This window comes from Lonchura striata, chromosome 19, assembly GCF_050655825.1.
Source record: "Lonchura striata isolate lonStrDom1 chromosome 19, ASM5065582v1, whole genome shotgun sequence".
NCBI lineage: Eukaryota > Metazoa > Chordata > Aves > Passeriformes > Estrildidae > Lonchura > Lonchura striata.
Window position 1 is genome coordinate 7,359,073 of NC_140721.1, and position 25,195 is coordinate 7,384,267.

General features: G+C 41.7%; 1 protein-coding gene and 2 long non-coding RNA genes across 5 annotated transcripts in view; 1 reads left to right on the forward strand and 2 right to left on the reverse strand.

Moving 5' to 3' along the window:
• Nucleotides 1-2,108: 2,108 nt before the first annotated feature.
• On the reverse strand, nucleotides 2,109-5,432 carry LOC146765786 (uncharacterized). Its single transcript, XR_014949435.1, has 3 exons — nucleotides 5,297-5,432; nucleotides 2,440-2,536; nucleotides 2,109-2,243 (listed from the first exon to the last, which is right to left on the reverse strand). It is a non-coding gene; the product is annotated as an uncharacterized LOC146765786 (long non-coding RNA).
• Nucleotides 5,433-10,437: 5,005 nt separating this feature from the next.
• LOC110482074 (uncharacterized) lies at nucleotides 10,438-16,882 on the reverse strand. 2 transcript variants are annotated; one of them, XR_013340974.2, is made up of 3 exons: nucleotides 16,675-16,801; nucleotides 12,809-12,894; nucleotides 10,438-10,575 (listed from the first exon to the last, which is right to left on the reverse strand). It is a non-coding gene; the product is annotated as an uncharacterized LOC110482074 (long non-coding RNA). The 2 variants fall into 2 exon arrangements; XR_013340972.2 differs by lacking the exons at nucleotides 10,438-10,575; nucleotides 12,809-12,894 and adding an exon at nucleotides 16,090-16,326 and having other exon boundaries at nucleotides 16,675-16,882.
• The window catches only part of RABEP1 (rabaptin, RAB GTPase binding effector protein 1), a 47,188-nt gene continuing 38,766 nt past the window's right edge, over nucleotides 16,774-25,195 (forward strand). Inside the window, exon 1 of one of the 2 annotated variants that reach the window (XM_021551010.4) lies at nucleotides 16,774-16,914. In XM_021551010.4, coding sequence (XP_021406685.1) covers nucleotides 16,881-16,914 — 34 coding nt within the window. In that variant the 5' untranslated portion in view covers nucleotides 16,774-16,880. Of the gene's footprint in view, nucleotides 16,915-17,075; nucleotides 17,237-25,195 lie in introns of those variants that run through there. The other variant, XM_021551009.4, reaches the window with a different exon arrangement.

The window sequence follows — 25,195 nt, forward strand, 5'->3', positions numbered from 1 at the left end:
ATCATGATCTTACTTTAAACTCAAAAAAATGTTGTAAATTACAGGTATCTATAGACTGCAACACACTGTTCATCAGAGAATAAAAATAGTGTTAGAACCAAAGACAGATGCCTAGACTCCACTTTGTATCATCCAAAAAGGTCATAATACACAATAAATATGGAACATCATTCGTAAAATCTGGCCAAGAAATGAATTTCTGTCACTGCTGAAGAGCAGTAAAGGCATAGGCTCATGCAATGTTAATCCTTAGTACTGGAGACAGTAGCACAGAAAGTATTTATTCGGAAGTGTCTTTCATTAATTATTTACAAAGGCCATGAGGGACACCCAGCTGGGAAAGAGGTGTGGGAATGCCAAGGAACACCCGTGGGGTCTCTGCCTCTGTGAGCTCTCAGAGCCTGCAGAGCCCCAGGAGATGCCACATCCTGGTGTCACTCAGACTGTGGGGAAAGCTGTGTCTCTGTGCCTGAAGACAGGTGGTTCATGGGGGGTGGTTTCTGTGCTCTGCCCTATTTCTGCTTGGCCAAGGAAGTGCCAGGCAAGTGTAAAGGAAATTGGGAGCATGTGGCAACCAGCCACAAATCAGCTGGCAAGCTGTGTGCTTGGGAGTAGGAACAATCTAGGAGCAGAGAAGAACAGCAGTTTTGCATCAAGAGCACTCTTAATTTATTCTTCCATGCTGAGGACCTCACCACCATGCTTGGATGTTTGTAAAGGCTTTTTGGAATGGTCATTCCAAGAAGAGAAAGGCAGACAACCAGTGCAGTCTGTCAACTCCTCCAAAATGTAGCCTTCTCCAGGTGTCCTCAGTCTCTTCGAGTGAACAGGTCATGTCCCCTTCTTAACCTGTCTGCAGCCATGAACTCCAAACTCTGGTTTTGTATCAGCTGTGCACAAATTGGGAGTCTCCAAGTTCCCTATCCCTTTCTGTGGATCCCTGTCTATACTGGAATTCAGTGGGTATTTTTTCCACTGTTTTTTCTGTCATGATTTTAGAAACTGAGGCTGGAATCAGGGGCATATAACATTTTAAATATTAATTAATTAAAATAAATTCAGTCTCTAGAGTGCAGAATCCAAGTTACAGGATATGCCAGCTGTGCATTGAGAAAACAACCTCATTTCACTTCAACATTATTCAGGTGCAACATTATTTTGGCACTGACTAATGATAATTCTGATAGCTTACTTAATTTTGTTTGTGACGTACAGAAATGGTTTTCAAAGTTTTATTACTGTATAGCCACAAAACCCTTCATAGCTGTACCTGAGTTCTACTCAAGTTCACACTCACCTCCCATGAAAGCAATTACTGGACAGCTGACCTGTCTGGACAAAGAGTCAACATGGAAATCTGATAGGGAGCAGTCAGAATCAGAGGAACTCTGCAGGGCTAAAATGCAGAATTTTAAGACTTCAGGGTTATATCCATAAAGTTAAAGACTGTGGGTACTTTGCAGGCTGGTCATTGAAGATATTTAAGCTCTTCAGTTGTAAGAGTTTGCTCAGGTTACCTCTTACAAGCTGCTTTCTGCACACACAGAACATTGTGAAGTAATTCCTGGTGAGGATGAAGACAGTTACAGGCAGTGCTACCCAGATGTGTGACTTGTTTACAACTAAACTTTGGGAGTAGCAGCAAAGCTGAATGAAATACATTTGGACCTTACCAAAAAAATGCAGCTTTCTTTTCAAGTCATATATTTTGAAGGCCAGGCCTTTGGTCTCAGTTGCTCTCAGCAGTATTGTTCTAATGGACACAATAGACATAAGAAATCCCACGTTGCTATTTCTATTATTGTGTTGCCAAGTGACTAAAGGGAGTCATGTAGGCCCCCTCATGAAGAGTGCCCATCCATGCTGGGGTTCTGCATGCTCAGTTTAAAATATCTAGGGTGCTGACATGCAGATGCTTTAAGAAACAACTTCTAGAAGTTATCCAGTACCTCTTAAAATCACATCTTAACTTTTCAACAGGAGTACCTTGCTCTGGAGGTCACTTGCATTTTCTCTTAATCACTTCTCCAGAACTCTCCACTGGTGGAATACTTGGTGCAGCAAAGATCTGCTAAAATACCAGTTTACCTTGTTGAGAAGTTGTCTTCCCCAAGACTCTGGAAACACTGCAGCAGGAATTCCCCCAGTTTCAGTCAGTGCTCTGTGTGCACACATGGACACCGTGGCACCCAGGAGTACCAGACACCAGGTACTGCTACCCTGAGCAGTGCAGGGGTTATCTCCTGTGTACAAAGCAAGCCTTTTGTCACTTCAGTGTGCATTTTTGCATTGATCCATAGAGGTTATTTACTTAGGACAAGTTTCCCCTTGGGTGACTGAGCTTTGCATAACTAGACACTTTGGAAAGGCACCTGCTCAGAATTTGCTGAGAATTCATCCTGTGAAAATTCTTCCCAAACTAAAGTGGGAGCCTCTCACCTTGTGCTGGAATCACCACTGTGATGGAACTGGCTTGTTCAGGTTTGGCCACCCATGCTCAAAAAGATACTTTAATCAGGAAAAGGCCACTGAACGGCTAAAGAAGAAAGAAACAATTGTATAAGAAGTGTTGTTTTTTCCACTATACCAACATAGCAAGGGGAAATCCTTGATGTCTGCAAATAAATCACACAGAAAGAAATCCACTGCAATTACTTGGACATAAGGTAACAGCAGCCATCAAAAGAGCAGAAATGTTGTTGAAAAAGGGTTGGGCCATTGTAACTAAGGTACACAAATCTAACTATAAAGCTCTCACTTATCCTCTCCTCTTTTTGTTTATTCTCCTGCCCTTAAATTGCATGTAGAAATAATTTGACCTGGAACACAAGTTTTGTTGTTTTTTGTTTTGTTTTGTTGTTGTTGTTGTTGTTTGGTGGTTTGGGTTTTTTTTTTTTTTTTCCTGAAAGACACAAAAAGCAAAGGAAATCTAATGCGTTCTGTTTGTGTGTAATAATCCAAACTAAAAGGCAGCCTTGGCACAATACTAAATGTAAACAAACTAGTCAACCAATAATTCTAGACTGTAAATTGAAGAAGGTTTCTAACAGAGTGGGAAAAACCTGGTTCTATAACAGTGTTTAAGTAGGAGTTTGTGATAGATTGCCACTGGACTTGATCCTTCTAGTCCATCTCTTGTGAAAACAAGAGGCTGCTTTTTTCTTATTATTCATACAGGTATTCTTCTGCAGAGGTGGCACTGAACCAGAACATCAGCTCCAAACTTCCTTGAACTTTGAGAAACTTGGATTCTGATTTGTGCTCCCCAGCTGGAGATCAGCTGAAGACATAGGTTGTATTTACACATATGCAGAGGAAATGAAGCAGTTTTATCAACTCACACCAGAAGAAAGATAACACAAATTTTCTCACATGAGTCTCACTTTAGAGAGTACTGCCTGAAGATGGGCACTGGGTTTTGCTTGCATAACTCTCAGACAGAAACAAAAAAAATGCCACATTTTGCTGAGTTCTATTGTCTCTCCCCACTTTTGTAAGGAAATTAAAGCCTATTTCTCTCCTAGTTCCATGAAATCTATCTGAATCCTGGTAACAAGTCTCTGAGAAATTGCTCAGAGGGAATAACAGACAAGGGTACACCCTCCACTGCTATGTTACTGCTCCATGAGTTCCAGACAAAAGCATTTCTTGTGGTTTGGCAGCAAGCATCTACTCCTAAAACCCTGGGATTGCATTGTTCTTTGCATGTCAAAAGTTGATTTAGTGCCCACAGGCACAGATTGCAGGGTCCCTCTTTTCAGGAGGGATCTTCAGGTTTTGTAGACTGCTGGGGTCACCTCTCACAGCCAGTGACACCATTTGGGACAGTCACACCCAAGTGGACTGTGAAGAACAGGCCTTCAGGTCTGCCCTGCAATGAATATTCCAGGATTTTTATCCTGACCTAGGTTAAATGGTAATACTCCAGAAACTGAGCAACTGACTGCCAGGCCCATAATAACAACTCTGAATCATTAAATAAAGATACATCTTCAGGATAAATTATTGTTAAGGCTCCAAAATAGTTCTGCTGTGTTTGGAATTCTAATAATGGTAGGCAAGCTTGACTGGAACCTCTAATGATACAAAGATCTTGCAGTCTTGCTTATCTGTAGCTAAGTTAATGAGCCTGGGACTCAAACACAGCTATTATGAGGCCCTTCTGTTCAGAATGGTGTATCTTTACTTTAAAAGCAGATCATTAAAAGTAATATCTAATGAAAACTCCATCTGTTTTCTATTGAGCATACACTTGGCTTTTTTCTTTTTTATTCTCTAAGGCTCCATGAAGCTTTGCAGCACACAGGGCTGACACTGTCACATGCTAACAGGACAAGCCAGCCCTTGGTGCAATTCCTTTGTCCAGGGAAGTTAAATATTGGGTATATCTGGACCTATTAACATAAAGGTAACCTTTTAGACCTTTCATTTCTTTCGTATCCAGGAACTGGAGAGAGATGTACAAATATGAAATGGTGTAATAGATTTTAAGTCATGCAGACCTGCACAGAACCAAATCTACAGGCCATAAATGTTATTTTAGATTAAAGCATTGGCAATAAAAGCTGAGACTTGCCACTCTATTATCTCTCTTCTACCCAGCTAAATGGGAATTTCTGAGCCCTGTTAAGACAGGGTATAAGACACAAAGTTGTGCAATTGTGATCCCTACAGACACTCTTACAGTTTTCTATCACATGAACCTACAGAAGCCAAACACATGCACATGCAGTTTCCATTACTAAATAATTCATTTGCCAGTCCCAGAAAAACCTGGTAGTATGAATACACAAACACTTTATGCTAAGTGCTATTAAAGCCTAATTTCCAACAGACTTAAGTCTTAAGGATTTACCCAAGTGAAGATTTTCTGTCCTCTTATAAGAGTTTTCCTTCCTTATTTTTTATACAGACATGGCTACCTGCAATAATTAATTTTTTAGGAATTTCACAGGAAAAGAGAAACATGCCTAAACTGACCATGGAAATGAAAAGGTTTCTTTCCCATCAAAAGAAGGAAATTCTGGAACAAACACCAAATAAAGTGGGAAACTGGGAGAACAGGAGAGACAACAAAGAGGAAAGAGTATATTTTTGAATAGCACCAAGCTGTTTATGAAAAGGATTGGAAACTTGGCTCACTACAGGAGCAGAAGACTGGACTCAGCAATCCAAAACATAATTTTAATTCTACATTTCCTTCACCAGAACTGGTGATACAATAGATAATTTTTCGTTTAGAATTAGTTTTCTCTGTACTTGTCTGTGCAAACATGTAAGTTAAAATGCATGTTACCTCTTTCCCATGCTCCAGCAAGGACAGTAAGAAGAGAATGTGACTTCTTGTGAGACCTATAACAAGCATAAATTAATGATGACTTAATATGCATTCAGTGTGGAAAAAAGTCCCATATTTCATATAGCTTTATAAATAAAGCATACCTTCTATGGTTGATCACAAATAAACCAGAAGAGAATCAAGCAGGTAATGTGGAAATACAAAGTAGTAAAGATTGAGTCTTACCTTTTGCTTTTGTAAGAAAATGAGACTCATGTTTATGTTTGTTTATATTAATTGGCCCCAAATTGTGTTGGAACTGGCTCATAATTCCCACCCAGATTTTTAGAACTTATGATATTTAATTCCTGCAAGTTCTGTGAAAATAGACAGCCAAGTTAAGACAGATTATTCATTTCTCATTGAAGAAACAGGCTAAAATGAATTAAATCCCCATTAGACATCAGAGAATCCATGCCTAAACACAATCCAAGATATAAATCCATAGGAAAAAAATATTTCACTGTTTGCAGAACTACTTGTATTGAATGAGATCACAGAGATATAACATCACTATGACAGAATCTAATCACCACTCAACAAACATTTTGGAAACAAGTCAGCAACCACATCTGCTGCACCAGAACCACAGCCTCATGTGACAGGAAGCTTATTAGAGACCCTGTCTCTCATTATTTTGTTTTTGCTTATAACTTCTCAGCGTGAATATTCAATATTGCAAAAGCAAGCAGCTTCCTTTACAGACCATCCAGAAAGGAGAAAAAAAATTGTGTCAAACATTCCAGATCCTGAAGAAATTGATGCCTGTGGAGCTATGGATTTCTACCAGCAAAACATCTGGCACAAAACAACATTAAACATGAATAACTTGCTTCTCTTTCTCCTTACCATTGGTGCGAGGCAATAATAACTCCTCTGAAGTTTTCTTGATGTATCAAGCCTGAAAACAAGACAAAAGAGAAGAAATCCAGCCCTTTAAACATAGCAAGACATCTTAAAGCAGTGTAACTCAAAACACCTTATTTTCTTAGTAGAAAAGAATGTTACATTGTAAGACATTTTTCTTGGGTACTATACAGGAAACAGTTTCTTTGCAATACTCTGAGTGTAATTTAGGAATTCCCATTTGGTGCTCTTTCAAAGCTTTGGTCACAGATCCAGGAGTCAGAGCCTCTGAGCAGGTAAATTTGGTAAAATTTACAGGGGAAAACACCATTCATAGAAAAATCTGTCCAAGACTGAAGCCAAATGTCCAAATTCTCAGCCAGGGTGACAGTAGCTCTGTGTACTCAGCCGTCCTTAGCTGAAACACTTTCTAAAGCGAAAGGATTAATCTCAAACTTTTCTAAATTGGGTGGGTCATATGCACCAGCCCTTGACTCACCCCTGCAGTCACAGGTGGTGATGTGAGAGCCTGCCCCTCTCACTGTGCCCAGCAGTGGGATGATTTTTGGGAAGAACAAGGCTGTGGAATGTTGTGGGGCTGCAGTATGGGCACCTCCATCTGTCGAGTGGCATCAGTCCTGTGACACACAGCAGCTCCTGTTTTCACATTCCTCAGCTCTGCAGGAATTTTCCTGGCACACGAGGCTGGGCTGGCAGTGGCATTTGGAAGTGCTGAGCTGTGGGGAAGCACTCACCTTCCCTGGCAGGCAGGTGCTGCATGGATCTATCCCCACTAGGGCCTTGTAGTGGGCAGGCGCCTTTCACACAGACAAAAGCTCTCAAACAGGGTCCCACTCTGCAGACACATCAGACAATATCTTCTCAAAACCTCTGGATAACCTTTCTTTCTTCTTTCTGCATCACCTTGTGGACAGATAAAAAGCCTTTCAGGGAGATCTTAAGTTGGTGTTGCCATTTCAACCCCACAGATGTCAAAGTGATTTTTACACTCTTTCTGCTCAGCTAATTGCCAAGCCCCAACAAAGGGACTTTAATGGACTGCACCAGGCAATAAACCATCATCTATTGGCTCTAGCAACAAGGAAGGAAGAGAGGGAATGCAATGCTGGAACAAAGCACAGACCCAGAGCAGGTCCAAATACTTGCAGCAACTGATTTATCCAAATATTTGATACCAGATGTTCTATTCAGACAACTTTAACAGAGCTCCACAGAACACTAAATGCTTCTTGTGTTTTCAGTATCCAGCCCACTCCATCTGGGCACTTCTGCCACAGGGCACAAACAAAACACTGCTTAATATTAATCAAAGAAGTGAGTTTTACTCTCTTTGCTCTTTGCAAGTTCAATATAAAAAGAGTAAGAGCAAACATATGTTAAGCTGTTCCTGGGAACACTGAACACAACAGAGGAGCTGTCTTGGATTACAGCATTTCCAAATTATGCCCAAAATCTTGTTTTGGGGAGGGTATATTAGTGATATGTTACCACAAATATTGTGCTAAACTGGAGCACTCTTCATCTCTGATTAATAAATATCTGGTTCACAAGATACCAAATTCATATTTCCTCACATACCTAGACTTTGCACAGATTATTGCATAGCTCCTAGTCTGCAGAAAAGTTGCATCTTTTTTCTTGGACATCTATTTGAATATCACTCGTTTACAGATAACATTTTTTGTGTGTGCCCATTTTTAGCCCCATGGCCTCCTTGTTCTCCTATTAGTTCCTTTTCTCTAGCCCATTAACAGCCTGTAGCCATATATACTAAAAATTACTACATCTGTGCAAAACCTTTCTCCAAATTATTTTAATATTTGAAATCCAGGACTACCTACATTTGTCAAGCAGTACCATGCTCTTGAGACTGTGCAGTGGCAGCTGAGGTCACTTCTTTATTTTCTCAGCTGCCAGTGCAGCCTCCTAGTCTCTTTTTGCTGATTCAACTCTGCAAAGGGGAAGGATAACAGGATCAGTATCTGGCCCAGTTTTCTCTCTCTGCAGTAGCTCCTCTCCATCATGGATTGAATTCACCTACTTTTCTTAACTGGCCCCATCTATTGCCACCTCCACTTCCTCCTTCCTTGTGTCTCTTGCTCCCTCAGTCAGCAACTCCAACTCAGAATACAGCTGCTCTTTAAAAGATGTGACCTTCTCCATTGTCTCCTGCCCTCCTGAGAGGCTGACAGCTCTGCCAGCCTTCCCTTATGTTATAAATGAGAATTTATTCAGCCAAATTAAAAATAAAAATTAATTCTATTAGCGGTCAAATTCTATCTAGCCAGCCATGGAAAAAGACAGTGCCGAGCCCGGGAATTGGCCCTGGGTGTGCCACAAGGAGTCAGCCTCAGCAGAGGTTTTCCCCATGCCCATCCCTCCATCCTGGTACAAGCAGTTTTTATAGGGAAAATTCCACCTGAGGCCAAGATTTCAGCAATCAGTCTTTTCTTCTATTCAGAGTCCATAGGTTAATAAGATTGTCTTTTTTTGGTGATGAGAAGGAATAATTCAGTGTCCGGAGTAGGTGAATCCCTGATGAGATTTATGGGAAGGCTGCATTCACATGGATCTGTCTGAGGATTTCCATGAGATCCATCTTGGGTGATGATCAGCACCGATGATCAACACCTGCAGTCCCGGTGTCAGCACCTGGAGCCCAGCCATGGCCCAGCTCCTGCCGAGCCACATCCTTTAACTTGTAAATCAGTTCCCAATATACACCCAGTCTCACCTGCAAAGGGGGGGAACTAATACAAACGGGCATAATCTAACAAGTATCCAATATTCCATATTTCATACAAGGAATGGCGCGAATTATATTTACTACACATAACACCTTATAAGTTCCTTCTCTAACTGGCTGTGGTCTCTTTCTATGAACTCCTCGTGCACCCCAGCAGGTGCAGCTGGACCATGGGATGTGCAGAGCTGCCTCTGTCTCAATGCCACCGAGTTCTTGTGTGTTTACTCAGCTCAAGCACTGGATGGTGCTCTTGGCACTTCCATGCTGCAAAAGCGCTTTCCAACTCTCCCACTTCTCAGAGAGCTGTAAAATTTCCCCAGGGTCACATACAGTTGCACATCTAAGCCTCTCAATCCCAAAAAGAACATGTTTTGACTACACAGAATGTAGCTGAGGTTGCAGTGGAAGAAGCTCACCTAGGTAAGGACAAATGCCAAATGAAATGTCACTGCCTATCACACACAAATCCACTGAGCAGTGGCTTTCACATTCGGCCTCAAATATTTTATTTGCTAATTGGTTCCTTATCAGTGTTCCCCATAGCAACGAGGAGATGTAAGTGGCATCAAGTGGGCTGAGTGACATTATGTCTGCATGTAAATGTGACTGGGATTGTGCATGGAGGGGATGATCTGAGGGAGGTTAACAACACAATGTGAAACCTCCTGTGGTCTCAGAGGAGAAATAAGCTTCTTAATGCTGCCTGCAGGAGGTAGGGAAGATATCTCATAACCTTTTTGACAGAATCAGACAGATTCTATAGCAAATGAGTTTGTTTGATCTTTTTGCCTACTAAGAAATATTGATTTTGCACCAGATGTTTGTCTTTGGTTATTTTTCATAAGAAGGTCAGAAGATTTTTGGCATTTTTAAGGGTGTCATGAATAAGCAAAGGAAATATACTTTATGGCAAAAAAATAAACCCCCAAAACAAACCAGTAAGGAGATAGGAGTTAAATGTTCCATTTTTTTTACTTTCTTTTGCTGATTTTTGTTCATCCTCAGGCAAATGAGGCTGTCTCTTTGAAGTTGCTCAGCCTTGTATATTGGAGATAATTCCTTCTCTTCCAGCTCTTTTAAAAGGCTCTTTATTCAATGCATGGTGACACAGAAGTACAAAATATTTTGTGTGTCTGCATCTAAGGAACATAGGTCTGGAAAAGGCACTCTAGCAAATAAAGAATCAAATAGAGAGATCACTGTAGCATTTAGGAGAAATCAGGGGAAAAGTGAGTAAAAGGACTCATAAAGATGGGGTGGCATTGATGAGAAACATCTGGACAAGCTGGATGTACCCACTGACCTTAGATGTGGGATTTAAACCTGTATTGATAAGTATTTGGATTTGACCACCTCTGTTTATACAGACATCAGCACAGCCCCAGAAAAAAACTCAGGAATCACTGAAGAATCCCACCTGGAGGAAGGCCTTGAATTACACTTTCCAGCAATCCTACCTGGATTAAGCATTTCAGAGGGTAGGGTAGTTCATCTGAAGGACTTGCACAGATTTGGTGATCCCCTGAAAGCCTCTAGGCAACTCTTCAGCTCCTAGCCCACTGTTCACACAAAGACTGCTGTGTCTTCTTGGGTATCCTCCTTCTAAATGTCTCCAAAGACAGCTCTGAAAGGGACAAACTGAGGGTTAACAGCACTTGGATGAATAAAACACTCCAAACTGAGCACTGCTGTTGAAGCCTTAACATGGAAATCTTTTGGCTACACCATTTAATACAACACACACGGGACAATGAATTTTACAGTACTTGCAACACTCCCTCCTTCTCTTGGCAAGTGGGCATTGCAAACCATTAGAATTTATGGGATAAGTGAGCTGCTTGTGCCTCAGAGGAAGAAAACAGGATAAATGACCCAGTGCTGCAGATGTGACATGGCTCAGCCCATCGAGGTTAACAGAGCGGCCGCCTCAAGATTCAGAAGTTGAGTGCAGGAGATGCTACTGCTTAGAGAACTGCTACTACAGACAATACCTGAGAGTAAAACAGCCTCAGGAAGCAGAAACACTGCTGTTATTTTAGGTTTTTAAAAGGAAAGTGTAATCTCATGCACAAGAGAGTTCTCTCTGGGGTGCCACTGCCCTTGCTGTCCCCACGTTGGGTGTGCTTGGTGAGCTCTGAGAAATGTGTGGTTAAAACCCTGGTTACTGAGAATTTCAGACTTTCTGCTACTGAGAATTTCAGGCTTTCTCTGCTGACAGGCACTGACCCCCAGGAGAACACTGAATTTCACCTGAGACCGTAGAGAAGACTTCCAAAATTGAATTACAGAACTGGGATTGTAGGGGTGTAGTTTAAATAGAAGTCTGGAATATCACATAGTAGAAAACTTAAAGTTTAAGGTTTTAAAATATAGGAACATATATAAAACAAGAGAGAATTTTTAAAGAAGCTAGTCCTTCTTCATAAGTTTAAATAGTATTATATAATTAGATTAAAAAGTCCACATTACAAACCACAGGTAATTAGTTATTAAGTTAAAAATAAAGATAATTTAAACATAATTTCTTAATTAAACAGTTTATCCTTTAAAAACCTGGTAAAAAAAGAAATTACTCAATTTTTAGTTTATTAAAATAAAATACTATGAAACTCAGTGAATACTATGAAACTATAGTTTATAAAACTATAATATAAATAAAAAGCCATAAACATCTAAATCTAAAGAAAAAATACCATCTCACACATTTAATTCTAACCCTAACAAAAAACCAAAACAAAACAAACAAAAAATAACCACCAAAAACACTCCATAGTGACTGACATGGGCCTTGCTGGTGCCTCTCCACTCTGTTGTGACATCCTGCTGCAATACCAGAGCTGCCAGGAGGGAGCCTTTGTCCAAGTCAGCAGAGATTCAAGTAGAGATTCTGGTATTGCAGTAGTTGCATGTGTGCAGGTAACTTTGTAATGCAGTTTTAGTGAGTCTGAATGGGGTATGGCATATTTTTAGATCATCCCAGGAAGGAGTGTGTAAGCACAAAGCAGAGCTGTGCCTCCCTGCAATGGCAATTCTGATGTACTGCTGAACAAGGTTACCCAAAAGACTTTACTTAATGTGCCCTTTGTTACTCACACAGACTGAATTTCTGATTTCTTGGTTATTTTGCAGTAAGAAACCTTGTTTAGTTTCATGTTATATCACAACATTCAATGATCTTGTCCCTTGGGAACACCAAGAGCTTTCAGATCTTAATATAGACATCTTTCAAATGAGATCATTAATGTGTATATATATCTGGATTTAGAGCCAATGCAAGCACTTCGATTTTTTGCCTGCCAAATTTTCTTTTTTGGCTCCATTTTCTTCCCATATATTCAAAGAACAGCACCACATGGAATCCTTTAAACAATAGATGGGATAACATCATTTTTCAATTGCTCTTGAAAAGGTTTTTAACCACATAAACTATTCCAGGGTTTGTTAAGAAGTTACCGTTGCAAATAATGTAATTGTTCCAGACTAAATTCCTTGCATTCCAGAAGAACTTTTGAAGCAAAGAGCATGACTGATTTGGGATTTTTAACCTGCCTCTTTATGGTAATACTTAGATGAATGTAAATTTTCTCCAAAAGCTTTGCTTTAAAAAGAAAGGACCAAAGCCCAGAAATACTCCTAGCTGCAGAACCAATACTTAATGCTAATGACCCATTGATCTCAACAGAAGGAAAATAAACATTTAAAAATCAGGAAACTGAACCCTTTATTTTAAACAATAAAAAAAAAAAGTGAGAAAAACAGTGGACAAAATCTGGTGAAATCTAGAAATATATAAAGTGCAAGCAATCAATTCTGGTTTTCCTCTTCTCTTTTGTGAGCAGGACCAGGCTGTTACTTGCCTTTGGAATGAAGCCAAGACTCGCTGTCCTGCACTACTGAGTCTCCCCTTAAAGATGTGTGTGACTTCTGCTTCTCTGGGCTTCACCTGGAATTTAAAACACAGGGTTTTTTCTGGTAGCATGTTTACTCTTATCATCTGAAACATTCTTGTTGCATTCCTCCAAAGGTGATGTCATTGCATGGTTTGGCCAGTGGAGACTGTTACCCAACTCTCCACTGTGTAACACCTCCAGGTAGGGTAGGGGGGAGATGAAATCTCCTTCTTGCTGAGGCAGAGGGCGCCAGTCCTGCAATTCTCATCCCCTGTGGGTGCACTGGAGTTTAGCCTTAACAACACACAAAGCCACTTCCCAAATCCACCTCGCTCCTGAGCTTTCTTGGATGAATTGAATCAAGCAGTGGGTGGTTTAGGAGATGAACCACACTGGGAGCAGGGCCTGTGATTCACACAAACCCCCCACCATACAGGGCACAATGGAATCCAACTTCTTTGTGGCAGTAAAGCAGCACACACAGGGAGGGAGCAGCACTTTAGAGGGACTTTTGGATCTCCATTCTGATTATGTGCTACAGGCCAGCTTCTCAGTTCCCACACACCAGCCTGTTTCCACTGCATTCACACCAAATGCAGACTTGGCCTTGCAAGTCCAGAAATTCAGTTTATCTTTCTAAAGATTCTGGGTTTTGTAGAATTGGCTTAGCTGTCATATTAACAATAGTACCTTGTATCACTCAAAAGGAATTAGCTGTGTATTTATTAGCCAAACTCCCAGTGAGTACAAAGCTTTTGGGATCATACTCTTCCCCAGTGTGATCACAGCCCTGTCTCTTTAATCATCCACAAGGAGGGACTTGCTGGAGTTGCAGGGAGTCCCCCAAAGCTGTGCACTTTGTGGCAAGTACAATGTATGTAACTGGGTCTTGTCCTGACATGGAGCTGGGATACAGCTAGGGTAACTCAACCAGCCTCGGGATCTGGGACTAGTGTCACAGATAAGGACAGTGATAATTACATTCTTCAAAGCCTCGTGAAAATAGATGCCTCAGTTGAGGTTAAAGTGCCCCAAGTAAAGGAAAAAAAAAAAAATAAAGACAGAGAAAAAGAAAAATCTTTCTACATGATCAAAAAAAAAAAAAAAAAAAAAAAAAGCAGGGAAAATTTCATTTGGAACTTGAGTACCCATAAGCACAGAAGTCAATCAACCATAAGACCTATAAGGAAAAACAGATTTAATAAGCTCTTTCTCCACTTATTTATTTTCCTCAAGGAAAATGAAAATACTTATTTTTTCCTAGATATGTTATATGAATTACTTCACTATTCTCCTTGCAACCAAACAACCCCAGTCCCCTCATTTTCATCCTGGTCTCCAGCAACCACTGTGTGTTCACACTCACTGCTTGCCCCTGGCTGTTACTGTTCAAACAAAACCTGCAAACTTATTTTTTTCAATGAGCCTGCAGGATTACATTTCAGGCAGAGTGCAAGGTGACAGCTACTCCTCCATCTGTACTGACACAGCACACATTCTCCAGGAAGATGCATCTTCCATTCACACGTGTCTGCTGCTGGTGGTGCTGATGCTCAAAATGCCCGTGTTAGGCTTTTAGGCCAAATAAATTTGATTAAAAATGATGGGATTTTTAGGAGCATTATTTCTGGAGAAGCTTATTCCAGAAATAGTCTCTGCACACCTGCGTCACTGATCCTCAGCACTGCACTTGTCTAACATTCACACCACCAAGACTGTAACTCAGGACTCCTGGTCTCTGCTGGTTCTCTGCTGCAAGACCTTTTCTCTGACAGAAAACTGCTACAAAACCTCCTTTACTTCTTTTAAGATTTAGCTGAGTCATGCTGGGAAATCCTTTGAGATCAAGGCTATAAGAACTACAAGTGAGTAGAATTAAATGGGACACTTTTGGAGGCACAGAGGAAGTTACTCAATTGTTTCAGGTTAGAAGACATTCTATTAGATACTACATAAACCTTCACCTCTGTCAAGTCCAATTACTGTTCAGAAAAGAAAGATTAAGTAAGAACCACACCTATAAAGCTAGTACAGCTCTAAATTGAAAACCAATAAAGGAAAATAAAAGTACAAACCCCTTGAGAGCTCTTATATTTTTCAAACTACATATAAAACCCATTCAGAATGTAAACTCAGGAGTTCAGATAGAGACTTGGAAATGTTGCAATTCCAATAGCCAATATCCCATCATCCTGTCTATGGAAATTATGAAAGTGAAATTATATTAATCCCTTAATAAGCACTTGTAGGTACAGTAGATATCAAGCTTGTTATTATCTTACTTGCTTTTTGCAGCATGAGTGCTGCTGCACTGTTTGATCCTTGACCGACCAGAATGTGTCAGAGTTTTGCCTCAACATGAACAAGATGAAATTAGCTGCTAATATGGGTGCTCTGAGGTACCCACACACCAGGGTGGAGTTTCAAGAGCTCAGTTCCTACACTCAGGACTAGATTTTCAGGGAAATTCATGCACTGAATGCTTGTAATATCCAGCTACTTATAAAAAAGCCTAAGAAGGAGCTAAGACATTTGTAAATGTACCTCAAGTGATAGATCATCCTTTGATCACCTGCTACTAAGTCAGCAATTCCATGAGCAGCTGACACTTCTGGGTTCTCCAAATTTCAATTAAGAAAGCCCTAGATGTCTCAATTTGGGAACACTGAAAAGTTAAGTCTTTATTTTAAGCCTGCTTTATACAATAGCAAAGACTGAAAAAATTTACCTCAACTGATCAAAAAGGGCAAAATGGAATAATTTCCAAAGACTCCCAATTTCAGGTTTGCATTTGGTTTAAATGAGCAAAAGTTTAATGGAAAAGGCAGAATCTCATGCCTCGCCATACCATGTATTTTTGCAGCAAGACTTGAAAAACAGTGGTAACAAGTGAGATTCAGTTTAAAAGTGACTCATTTTAGGGTATGCAAGCCATAAGAAAAGTGAGTTGTAAGAGATCCTGCCCTTGAAAGGAACTGGTGTACTTTCTACTCCAACTCTGCCTTCTGTGATTTCACATGTGCCCAGATGATGTAGATCTATTATTTTATTGCTACAACCTGGAGTTCAGGCATGTTCTCCCAGTGAGGTAGAAGGACTAAAACTCACCAAAGGACTAAACCTCCATCAACACAGCCCAACCACGGGGGCTGGGGAAGGGATCCCTTGGCAGGACAGGCTCCTTCCTCTGCCCAGCCAGATCACAGCCGCATTATTGGCGTGACAACTAAAAATAGGCCATACACCGATTTCCATGCCAAGTGTGTAATTTACTAATAAAGCTTCCTGATTGTTTGCAGACAAATCATGACTTTTGAGGGTCATTTGGCCACGAGGTTTTATGAATCTTGGGCGCTCCCATCCCCTTCAGGGCGAGTCGTCCCACCAGTGATGCTGCACTCAGCGCCACGGTCGGGGTGACAAGGTGGGCATCAGTCTCAGGCTGGACTCGACGGCCTCGGAGGTGCTTTCCAACCTCAATGATTCTGTGATTAAAGGGCGGGATTTGTTAGTGTTGTCTAAATAATAAACATTAATTATGCCTCCGGGCTGTAGGTGATTTTTCCCTTGCCGGGGCCGAGGGGCCAGGCCGGGCAGGGACCCGGGGGGAGCCACCGCCACCCCCACGCTGTCCCCGGTCCCCAGCACCTGCCTCTGTCCCTGCTCCCAGTATTTGGCCCCTGTTCCCCATTCCGCTGCCTGCTCCTCGTCGCTGTGCCCTGTCTCTGGTTCCCGGTGTTTGTCCAGCCCCTATCCCTGGCTCCTGCTCCCCGTCCCTGTCTCCGCCGCCCGCTCCCGGCGCCTCCCGCCCGGCGGCCGCTGCCGTGTCTCACCGCGGGCGCCTGCGCGGGGCTCCTCCTCCCGCTGCCTCTCCTCCTCCCGCTGCCTCTCCTCCTCCTGCCCGTCCTCCCCTCCCGCCGCCGCCGCTGTCAGGATGAGGCGGAGGAGGCGGCGGCCCGGCCCGGCCGCTCCCGTCCCTCGGCCCGTGGCGTAGCGGTCCCCGCCCGGAGGAGGCCGCGGCGGTGCCGCCCGCCGAGCCATGGCCCAGCCGGGCCGCAGCGCCCAGACCGAAGGTAGGGCGGGGGCGGCGGCGCGGCCTGCGCAGCCCCGGGCTCGCCTGGCAGCCGCGCCGGCCGCGGGGCGAGGGCGGCGGCCTGGGCGCGCTCGGCCGGGCAGGGTGCGGGAGCCCGCTCGGAGCGGGGAGCTCGGCTGGGAAGGCCTCGGGAGGGGGCGGGAGGCAGCGCAAGTGGATTTTTCAGGCTGTGAATGTGGAGCAAGGGCGGCTCCCGGCGCGCACGGAGGACGCGCTGCTGCTGGGGAAGGGGAGCCCAGCCTGGATGGGACGAGGCTTCCCCGCCCTGGTGGGAAGGAGAGGAAGGGTGGCGGTGTATCCAGGTAGATATTGATCCTCAGGGTGGGGCGCCGTCATTGATTTGGCCACGGCAGGGGATGTTTGGCTGTGTTCGAAAAGGCACCTCGGAAGGTGCAGGTCGGGATGGGCAGTGTGAACAGTGCGTGCTTTTGCTGGAAAAGACAAAGAAAATAACAGGTCTTCTCTCAAGGTGGTATGTACCTGTGCAGAAGGAAACTAAGCTTTCCCTGAAGGTTCGTGCTGTGGAAACGTTATTTCTTTCTGGTTTGAGAGGAATTATGAATGTTTTTTTACCTTGGAAGAGGTTACAGAACTGTGTGCATATAAAAAAGTTGTAGGTAATGCTTAGCGTGGAAGGTGAGGTTGAAGGGACAGTGTTTACTGTATGGGAAGGGGTGAAAAAGCCAGAGTTTAAATTGAGGCTGGTCATAACGTAGTTATAGAACTGGAGAGATGTGCAGAATCCTGCAGGATTGGTGCTTACCCAGCCTTTGGACTAGGCTAGGCTCTCTTTTAGAGAGCATTTGGGTTTCCTTGGGGAAGCACTCTGTTAGAAAAGGCCAATGATGTATTCTTAATTATGCATGTCTGGGGAATTGCGTGGGCCTCTTTTTTTCTCCTTTTTGTGGAGTTGCATGAGAAAGTGCTTATCCTCAGGGATTTCAGCCTGCCTTTTGGGAGTTATAGTAATAAAGGCGCTTAGATTGTGGGGTTTTCCCTACATTAAGGTCAGTCATTGCTGGCTTGTCCTTTGGGAGCACTGAGGGGAAGGTGAGTTGCCCTGCTGTCATGCTTATAAGGTCAGTGTAGGTAAGGGTTGTTCTCCTGTACTTTGTGGTGAATAACCATTGTTTATTGTTCTTCTGAGGGCTGCAGAACAACTTCCAGCAGATTTTCTTCTTGGCTCCTGCAGACTGTCTCACTGCAAGTGTGCAGGGGAGCTGTGCAGTGTACATAGGTTTGCTGCCTCTTGACCAGGAAAGGTAGCTGTAGGTCTGTAGTGTATTAGAAGATCCATGTTGGATGTGTTTGTGTTGTTGCTATTTAAAAGGAATTCAAAAAGGTACAAATAAATTGAGTGGTTTGATAGGTTGGTGAAGCCTGTCTTACAGGAGGTATGGATTGCTGTCTTTTTCCTGCTCCCTAGTCATGGGAAGATGAGGATGCTGTAGAGAAGGAGACTGGTTGGAAAGTTGGATGGGTTCTGAAAGTGGTTGCCATGTCCTACACTAAAGAACTGGAGCTCCTAAAATGGCTCCTCTACCCATCCTCCTTTGGCAGCCATAGGACCAGTTTGGATTTTTTATCCACTTTGATTACTATACTGTTGTTCCTCATCTGTGTTGATTTTGCTTGTAAGTAGCTTACCAAAAGTGTGCCTTGAAACTGTTCTATTTTAACACGGAAAAAATTCAAGAAATGAGTTATTTCATATCTTTAGTTGTCTGCACTGAATTTATTGCTTAAAGGAGTAGCATAACCTTCGATTTAAGATTACATGTGACAAAATAGAACTGGATTAGTATGTTCCCCTAAGGAAAAAGAATGGTTTTTTATAATTACTTGTATTGATTATAAATAACTTATGCATTCTTTACTCATGCAAGACACAGCTATGATTTGTTTTGTGGAAAGCAAGTATAAAACTACTACTTTTTTTGCTGTGGTAGAGATAACATATGGAACAACATGAGAGGAATTAATGTAGAAATTGTCTTCTATTCTAAAGCCTGCACTGAAATGAAAATGGGCCCAAGAACAGGGGAAGGAATAATGCAGAGAAATAGGAAAAGAATGGGTTCTGTGTCCTACCTTGGTTTGTACTTTGGATTAGTGGAGACATTAATAACCCTCTAATCCAATGTGTGGGGTGACAGAATTGCTATATGATAAGAATTACAGGGAGGCTGAGGGCAGCCCTTGGCTGCTGCTGGAACTCTGTGCTCTGTGCTGGGAGCCCATGCTCTTGACCTGTACTGCAGGTAGGTGTGTGCTGCCTGCTGATCCTGGTCAAGGGGCTTTTTTTGGAGCGATTTTAACTTATGTGTGTTGTCTAGATTGCTTTACCACAGCTGTAATGTCTGATTTTTCAAAATATTTTTACTATTAATATAATATTCAAAATTCAAACCTTTCAGGCTCCCTGGGTTTAGTTTGGATCTGGGTGCTTGCCATCTCTGAATGTAAGGTTGCCAAACAAAATGTGTTGGCATAGCTTTTCCCTATCAGAATGCTCAGGATTTAATTCTCCTCATTTCTGGAAAACACTTCAATGAAGGAACTGCAGTAACATAAAACATTATTTCTTCAATACTGAAGTTAATTAGAATGATAGGCCAATTATTAAACTCTTCTTACTGCTCTAAACTTAAACCATTAGTGCAGTCAGACTGATAATTAGCATATCCATTGATATTGTTCAGTGATAAACTGTTAATGGCACAGTCTATCAAATATTTTAATAAGAATTTGCTGGCAGAAGGAATTGATCCAGTATTGGAGTAACTTAGGCCAGTAAAAAGTGTCAGTCTGTCAGTGGTGGGAGGCTGTGCCAGCTCTCAGTGGAGAGAACTGCTCAGCTGTAGATGGAAGATTGGAGCATGTTGCCATATTGATTTTGGTGCCAGGATCCCAACAAGAGCTGGGACTTGCTGTCACTGTCACCACCCCAGGAATGTCACATAGAAAATTAACTAACAAAAATTCCTGTGTTTTTATATTTCTAGTTACTTTCCTTGTAAGTATATCACTTTTAAACAAAATTGAAGTATCTAAAAATGCTATTACTCATCTCCAAGCGAGGTGTGGTTTGTAGGGGCCTGGCCGTGGGTGCTGATGTTGTATTGTTGATGCAACTGTCAAATGTCAAACTTTTATCTCTTGGGGAGTAATTTCAAAATTGTTGGTACTTTCCAAGAGGCAAAAAATTTCTTCCCTCACTTATATTTTGCTTAGCCCTTGCTTTGTTATTATTCAATAACTACTGATATTATTACTATAATTTCAGTATATTATTACTAATATACTAAAAATGCATTTTAATTAAAACACAAAAAACACACTTGTTTTTTTTAGGCTGTGTGCTTTTCTGTCATTTCAGTGGACAAATCCAGAAATTGCTTTCAAAAACAAAACAGACACCTTGAATATACATATTTCTAAGGAAGTTCTGATTGGCTCAGCAGGTCAGTTTGCTCTGGAAAATGGGAATATCCACATTCAGGTGTCTGTTTTCCTGTCAAAGTCAAATTACAAATCTCCTAATTTTGCAAAATACCCTGACTATGTTCTTTATCATTACCTGTTGATCTGCCAGAAGGCACAGGGAATATGCTTTGATCTGTGGACTGATTCTTGCATTTTGGACACTGGAAGATGTAAATTCTTAACCCATTTTCATTGCTTCTTGGCCACTTCACCATTATCATGGACTTAGTAATGTGTTTTTTTCCCGTCCTGGCCTGGTGCCTTGGGATGCTTAACTGCTTTCCCATAGCCCTTGGTGGGTGGACTGGATTCCCACTGTGAAACTAGTTTGTATGCACTCCCTTGAAAGTGATTGAAGAAGGAATTTTGTTTTAAAACTTTCAAGAAGCTAAACCAAACAATTTCTGTCAGTGTGGGAGTGGACCAAATCCCATAGGCTTCATAATGGATGACGGTTGACTGGCAGACTTGCTGGATTTTCACTCCAGGCATTTTATTAAAAAGTGCTTCTCAGATGTGAAGTTTTCTATCCTAAATTTAGGTATTTTAACTGCACTCTTTTCTTCTTAAAAAATACCAAATATGTAGTTTTTAAAAAAAAATAAAAAGGCCAATTTTGAGATTTTGGCTTTACTCTGACTGAAGTCTTTCAAGGTAAGAACTGGTAACATTGATTAGCAGCACTTACTAAAAAGGCTGTGGAAGCCATTGTGTGTGTGTGTGTATTTCAGAGGAACGTCTTTCACATCAGAGGTCTGGTACTTCTCAGTGGTTCAGCCTTTACCTTCAGAGTTGATTTTAGTGTCTGATTTAGTAGTGGCTGAGTTAATGGTACTACCCTCCACAAGTTATTCTATAAATAGCGTGAGCATTGTGTCATTTTAGTCATAGTATAGTCAGTTAGGCATGATGATGAATTATCTCTGGAAAAATTTAAATCATTAGATATTTTTGTGTAAATTGGCATAGGAAGAACAAGTGAGCAGTGTACCCTTGGTTAATATTTCTGTGCTGCTCAGAAGGAGGAGGGTTTTTTTTACCTGGAAAGTACCCAGTGCTTGAGAAAACTTCGGAGTTGTCCTGTTCCTCTATAAGCAGTGCCTGTAGTACCCTAAGAGTGCAGAACTGCAGCATGACTACTGATCTAATGAGGAATTATGTGTATTTATTGGTTTTTTCCCATTCATGTCTCCTTCTGTCAGCCACAACTCCTTTCATGTCTCCTTCTGTCAGCCGCAACTCCTCTTGGTGTTCAGCTGACTTGTGGTCGGTCGTACTTCCCTCTTTCCTGTTTCTATCCTACACTTCTCTTCCCAGGCCTGGCTCCTTCAGTGCAATGAAGGGGGGAAATAAAAGTTTTTGAATCACCTTTTGTGTCTGTTTCCATCTGCTTTGGCAATTCCTGCTCCACACAGTGAAGGCCTTGCTTGCTCTTTGATCTCAGGGTTTTGCTCCCTCCCTGGTCAAACACACAGTCAGTCATTTGACAGTGTCTTGGACAACTGCTGCTCTTCAGCAAGTCCTGGTTTCCTCAGCCCTCCTTCCCAGTCACCACCTCAGCTTCTTTAATATTGCTCTTCTTGCCTTTTTTAGCCTCTTGTCTGGGGTATCCCCTGGACCTTGCCCTTGTTTTGGCTGCTCCAGGCCTTGCTCAGCTCTGTGGGATCACACTCATCCCTCTGTTCTTCCTCTTCTAGAGAAACTTGCATGACCTTACAAACTTCCTCAGTGAAAAATGTCTTTTCCAAGCAATATGGTTCCCTAGCTATGCTGAATCCTAGCTTATTTGCTCTTTTTAAAATATATTTTTCTTTATTTAAGAGCTCTCCATGATCTGTCACTCAGGAAGGAAGATCTCGTTGTACTTTATTCTTGGTATTCAGAACTACTTATCTGCTTTCCAGCCCTGCCTTATACATGTTCAGGTTCTGAGTGTTTTTTCAGAACAGATTATAGAATTTGGAGGCAGAACTTCAGTTACCTAATCACAAGGTTGGCTGACATCTAATTATTTAATACCTTAGTATCTTTATGAACTGCTGTAGATAAGTGCTTCACAGATTGCAAAAAATTCATTGCTGGAAGTTAACTTATGCCTCTTGGAAATAGAAGTAGAAAATAGAAGCATTCCATCTTTTGGCTATCAGAGTAGTTCTGAAAGTTGGTGTCAGTTGAGAGTAGGACAGGAAACAGCAGAGCTGTGATCTGCTCTTTTGGTTCTGTGTGCAGTTAAGGGCCCTGTCTTGTGTGTCTGGGTTAGGGACTGAAAAATAACCAGAATCCTGGAGTAAAAAAAAAATAAAAAGAAGTCTGATTTTTAGTTACTTTATAAGCCAGAAGCACTTAATAAGCCTTACTGTGGTGAGTCACACTGAAAAGAAATTTAAATTTGGATGGGATTTTATTAATAGTTTTCTTGTTGTATTTTGTGGTTTTTGAAAGTGTTTTTTGGTAAACCTGTAGAGCAAAAATGCAATAACAGAAGTTATACATGGCAAAGTGAATTGGAATCAATAACTGGAAGGCAATGGTAGCATTAGCTGTGTGTATTCCAGAGGGAATAGCCTGGAGGTGAGAGGGAAGGATTACCTGGGGATCAAACCAAACCAGCATTGTCGATTATAATGGTGTTCCCATGCCTTTAAGCCAGTGACCTGAATAGACTGTGTGGTTTGTATTGTATCTTCTGCCAATACACGTTTTTAGCTTACAGATAATTGCAACAAGATTTGCAATGCTGTTTAAATGGCAACAAAGGAGAGGAATATACACAACAAAAGGAGAAACATCTCTTTCACCATTTTTGATGGGTGTTTCCTGTATAATTGTTTGTCCCCCACACCCCTGCCTTGGTAGGGTAACTTTGTATTTGCTTGGCTGGTCACCATTAAAATACTCCCCAACGGAAATGATTTATTTTCATCTGTGCTGCATCAGTGCTATGCAAAATGAGGAGGCAGCACCATGGTTGGTTACTTTAAAAAAAGAACAAAGCAATAACTTACAAACAGTAATGCAGATAAAACCACAGAGTATAATACAGTCCTTACATCTGTGTGTTCAATGTCATTGCCTTTATATACACAGGAAGAAACAGAGGAGTGCTAGAAGTTATTGCTCAAGCAGTAAGTATTTTAACCATTGACAATAAATTTTAATGTCCAATATCCTTTAAGAAAATTGTCTTTCCTAAAGCTTATAGGAGTTCATATTAGACTCCCATTGACTTCAGACACAAGAATTGGAACGTTCATCTTACATCAACAGTAACCTCTGCCAAAATCCCTCTGAAACATGTTATCTGAGGTGTTACTTGGTTTATTTTGGTGAAATACAAAGCATAAATTTGGCTCTGTTAATTCAGATCATCCGACAGGCTGGCATATTTATGTCATACACTGCATCTTTTAAATTTTCTTTTAAAGATTGGTTTCAAGTAAGGTTTTCTTAATTGCCAGCTTGCAATGTCTGTTTATATCTTCTCCCATGTGAAATTAATGGGAAAGCAATTAGGCAGACTCTGGGTTCTGCACTTGAGTGACGCTTCTAGCTGTGAAGATATTAGAGCTGCCTGTCTGGTCTTCACAGCTTCTGTTGGAGTCTTAGATAAAACTGGAGATAAAGATGTTAAGTCTCAAACCGGTGCTTTAACTCCTGATGTTAGGGAGTTAAATTTGTTGGAGGCACTGAGGATTACATTTAGCTGAGGATCCATCAGGAGGGGCTGTAATGGCCTGTTACAATGTCTAATCTAACTGGGTGTTTGCTTTCAAGTAAGAGTAAATGTGAGCCTAATCTTATTGTGGATAGCAATGTTTTCTGATATATTTTTATCTACAGCTCTAAGTTTTGTACCAGTGTAAGCACTTCTATAGTAGAAACTGCAGTGCAGTGCAGCTCTTTCAGTTGCATTTGTTGAAAACCTGTGTGTACAAACACTGGTGGGAAACCTGAGCTTTGGAATTTGCTTTCTAATACCAATTAGTTTGTCAGCTTCCCCAGGAGAGTCTGAGTGGAAATCAAGATTTGAAAAAGGTCATTTATCACTTACAAATGTCAGTCATCAAGTCTTTAAAAAGTAAATTCTGCTGCATGACTACAGCAATCTCAGTTGCCACAAGGGAGAGTGGAGGACAGAAGGAAGGCCAGACTATTTCTTTTGGCAGACAGCAAGCACTTAGGTTAAACTGATAATCAGATGGTACCCATAGGCTGTGGTTTCATGTTGCAGCTAAGCCAGTCTAGAAGGTTGCTGCTGCTGAGAGAAATGTTCCTGCTCTTTTCTTCCTGCTCCCACAGTCGTGTTTCCCTCATTTCCTTTGTGCCAGCTGTGCACGTTGGGCCCATCACTGAGCCCAGTCACCCAGCTGAGAACTACTCACTGCTGAATTAATTAGTTTAATTTAGTGAAAGACCTGATAAGCATTGGAGCTGTCATAAAGGAAGGGTGTAGACAACACAGTAATAATATGAGAGTCCAAGGGTATGGTTCTGACTTTTTTTTTTCCAGTTTACTCTGATCTGGCTGTTCATTGCCACGTGAGTGTCAGGTTTGCTCTGTGCTTAGCCAAGTGCTGGGTGTGGTCTGCCTTGGACCTGGTTTGAGACTCAGTCCCCTCCCACCCTCCAACATTTTCCTGTATCACTTCTGATGCTGTCACTGCTGTCAAAAGCTCTCAGAGCGTGGTGGGGGTAAAAGGCACATGTGCTCAAAGTGAGGTGGGAGTGCTGAGTTACCCTATCAGATGACCACCAGTACAGAAATTGATTTAAAA